The sequence below is a fragment of the Helianthus annuus genome, chromosome 3 (assembly GCF_002127325.2).
Source record: "Helianthus annuus cultivar XRQ/B chromosome 3, HanXRQr2.0-SUNRISE, whole genome shotgun sequence".
NCBI lineage: Eukaryota > Viridiplantae > Streptophyta > Magnoliopsida > Asterales > Asteraceae > Helianthus > Helianthus annuus.
Window position 1 is genome coordinate 128,749,402 of NC_035435.2, and position 3,832 is coordinate 128,753,233.

Sequence of the window (3,832 nt, forward strand, 5' to 3'; positions counted from 1 at the left end):
AATTAAAAAAACTCTATATGCCTCAATCAAGTTTATAAATTAACTCTAGTAGCAGAAATTAACCATTCTTTTCTTCTAAGGTTATGGGATTTGAACCTCGTCATTTAAAAAAAAACAAAAAAAGCAAAACCTTATCTAACTTCTCGATATCTCGCCAGACCAAAAGCCGTTTATCAAACATTTCTCTAACATGTTTAAAAACATATCATAACAAAAGCGTTAATCACGTAACCCCTTCGTTTTTAAAATTACTATTCGCTTACTGTAACCCCTTCGTTTTTTAAATTACTATTCGTCTATTAGTTGACGGATCTAGTAATTCTTTTCACGGATAACCAAATTTCAATGCTTGAATATCTATCAACTAGATTACGTAGTTTTCCGGTCAAGTCAGGTCGGTTCGAAAATCAAAAAAGATATACTACCCAATCAAAACTCTAAACTAAAACCAAAAAATAAAAAATTCCAAATTAAATATCAAGTATTTTTTTATGAAAAATGGAATCACATGTATCCAAAATTCCAAATTGTACAACTGGGCAAAAGATCTCTAACCTCTTAAAAACTTCCCATTTCTCAACACCCAATAATAATAATATTAATATATTTTTATTATTATTATTCCGGCGACCCCGTGACCCGCGGTGACGTCACCGGAAACAACGGCAGCAGCTGCGGCTCCGCCGCCGCCGCCGTCCTCGGCGACGGATGCAAATAAAACCCCTTTTCCTTAATCACCCTCTCTTCCTCCGACGAATTCCCCGACGTTTTATTAAACGGATCTTCAATTAACGGCGTCACCGGACTTAACACCAACGACGGAAAATCAAGAATGCTTGGAGACAGTATTTCATGATATCTGGGCGACCCGTATTTCGAACCCGAATTCGGGTTAATCATCAACCCGTTTTTCAAACTGTTTCTGCGTTCGTAGAGTTTGAACCCTTGTTTCTTTTGTTGACCCGTTTTGATCGGCGGTATTGAGTTTGAAAGCTTTGTTGGATTTGGATTTGGATTTGGATCCGAGTGGTGGGTTGGGTTTGATGAGGCATGTTTGGCTGTTTCGGAGGATCCGGTTAGCATCTGGACTACTTGTTTGAAGTTGTTGCTGTCTGCTTGAACAAAGGTGGTTGGGTATGGGTTGGGTTCGGATCTTGAAACGGGTTTGGGTGTGTGTGGTGGTGTGATGGCGGCGGTGGTGGCGGTGTGGGCATTGCTGTCGGTTGAAGATGGATGATCTATGTCATGTAATCTTGAAGTGGTTTCCATTGATGTGTTGTTGTTGTTCTATGATTCTCTCTCTAAGTTTGGTTTGTAGAGAGAGAAAGAGTGAAAGACAAGAGATAATTTTCTGGTGGTGGTTTTTTATAATCACTTTAAGCCACACTTTCTTGTTGCTTCTCTTTCACTTTATATATAAGGAGGTTGTGTCAACTTAGGGTTCAATTTACACTTTACATACATCATGTTTGGTGTTATGGACATTTGAACTTGTTAACATTTGGAATTTATACTTTGGTTAGCTCTTGCTTGGTTTGAGAAACATGACTTTATTCATGCTTTTCTTCGATTGTTCATGATTCCTATGGTGAGGAATGTGTCGTTTGCTAGTTTACTAGTTCATTTGCCACTTATATGGTTGTAACATGTGTTATTATGTTGTAATAGGTGTTTATGGAAAAGATAATGATCAAACAATGTTCATGGTAAATGTATATCTACGGTCATAGGTGTAAACAGAGCCGGCCTGAAGGGTGTGTGGGATGGGCGACGGCCCAGGGCTCAAACCTATCGGGAGCCCAATTATTTTTTGTTTTTGTACTAGTTTTACACTGTAAAGCTAGAATATATACGTAATGAATCAGAAAAATATCATCTTAAAGTACTTGGTTTGGTGGTTTGAAAGTCACTTTAATAATAAGAAGACACGGTTCTAATCCGGCCATACTTAGTTTTGTTTTTCTTTTTGTTTATTAAATGCAAATGACATTAATTGTCTAATTAGGGGAAGGTTCATTTGAGAAGAAATTTAATGTGAGAAGAAAAAGAAGAAAAGGCATAATGGTAAAACATTAAATAGTTTATAACTCCCTCCATTAATTATGTTATCTTTTATTAATAAAGCAAAAATCATTTTATTCCTACACATTTCAAAATTTATCCTACATATATCTTACACTTACCGAAATTTACCCTGCGCATATCTAGATTTATCATACACATTCAAGAATTTATTCTACACACACTAAAATTTATCCTACATATGTCGAAAATTGTCCTTCATTCTAAATTATTTTATCTTGAAATAGAATATTTAAAAGTGAGTTACAATTTTAATTAGTTAGCTAATTAATTACAATTAGAAATTTATCTATATGCCCTTGTTAATAACATTAAATACAAATATTAAATGAAGTAAATGGAGCATTTCTATTGGTTTAAAACTTATTCTTTTTATTCTTACAAAATTTTTCTTCTCATTTGAACCCTCCACTTGTCTAATTTTATCAAGACGCATTTAAATGATTGGTGTGGATTCAAATGACATTAATTCATTTTCATATATTTATTTCTTTATATATATTCTTTTTAAAATTTATATTTAAGGAGGGGCCCGTATTTTCTGTTCGCACAGGACCTAAAGATTTTCGAACATTTTCGAAAACGGCCCTGGGTGTAAACCAGTCGAATAGATATTATGTTTATGTTGTTTAAGATTGAGTTTGACACATTTGTAACATGTTGGTGCATGGAGGTGTTAGTACCCCATGCTTAGGGGGCTTTTCAAAAAAAAAAAAAAAAAAGTTGATATTACATTTTTCATCCACAACTATTTGAATTTTTACTTTTAGTCCAAAAGTTTACATCTTCAATTTAACCTCACAACATTTTACTTTCAACTTTGATCCCGCTACACTTTTCATATATGGCAAATTTTTCGTTTTACGTTTTGCTCAAAATTTTGCGAGTTAACATGGTGCAACGTGCGTGTGTGGTTCAACGTTCTTACGTTTCGTTTTACGCTTCGTTCTAGATTTTGCGAGTTAACATGGCGCAACATGCGGGCGTGATTCAATGTTTTTACGTTTCGTTTTACACTTCGTTCTAAATTTGGCGAGTTAACATGGCGCAACGTGCGTGTGTGGTTCAACATTTTTACGTCGTTTATTTTTCCCATTTGACATGTTTGCCACAACACGCAGGTCCTAAATGGACTTAGTTATTATTTTATATATTTTACATTTCGGTTGAATTTCTTCGCATTAACACACCCCAACTTTAATGTTGGTGGTTGCTGGCGATGGTATGACATTAGTGTTATTTGTAACGGTTTTACGCCCCCACCGCAACGCGAGGGCATTAATACTAGTTTATTATTAATTTGCGATTAAGCGTAACTTGTTTCAAACTTCTTGTGTGAAAGTTGAGTTTGATTCGTGGCAAAGCCAGCCTTTTGACTTCTTTACTTTTAGAAGGCGGTAAATTTTTAATACTACCTCCGTCCCACTAAAAGTGTCCTATTTTGAATTTTCAAAGTCTTTATTTATAAACTTTGACCTTAAATAATTTTGTTTGTGTTAGATAATACTTGATGAAAGTTATATGATTTGAGTGTGTTTTACAAGTGTTTTTATCGGGTTAATTTTCATCAAGTTTTATATAACACAAAAAATATATAATTAAAGTCAAAGTTTATAAATAAAGACTTTGAAAATTCAAAATATGACACTTTTAATGGGACGGAGGGAGTATTTGATAGATTAGTTAAAATTTTATAGTATATATTTTTAATTTATTATTTTGACTTCACTTAGGGGATGAATAAGAAGGG

At 34.1% G+C, this 3,832-nt stretch overlaps 1 protein-coding gene across 1 annotated transcript; it reads right to left on the reverse strand.

The window, feature by feature from the left end:
• Window positions 1–443: 443 nt before the first annotated feature.
• Window positions 444–1,497, reverse strand: LOC110894474 (VQ motif-containing protein 4). Its single transcript, XM_022141700.2, has one exon. The coding sequence runs from the start codon at window positions 1,267–1,269 to the stop codon at window positions 619–621; it is 651 nt and encodes a 216-aa protein (XP_021997392.1). The 5' UTR covers window positions 1,270–1,497; the 3' UTR covers window positions 444–618.
• Between the last annotated feature and the right edge of the window lie 2,335 nt (window positions 1,498–3,832).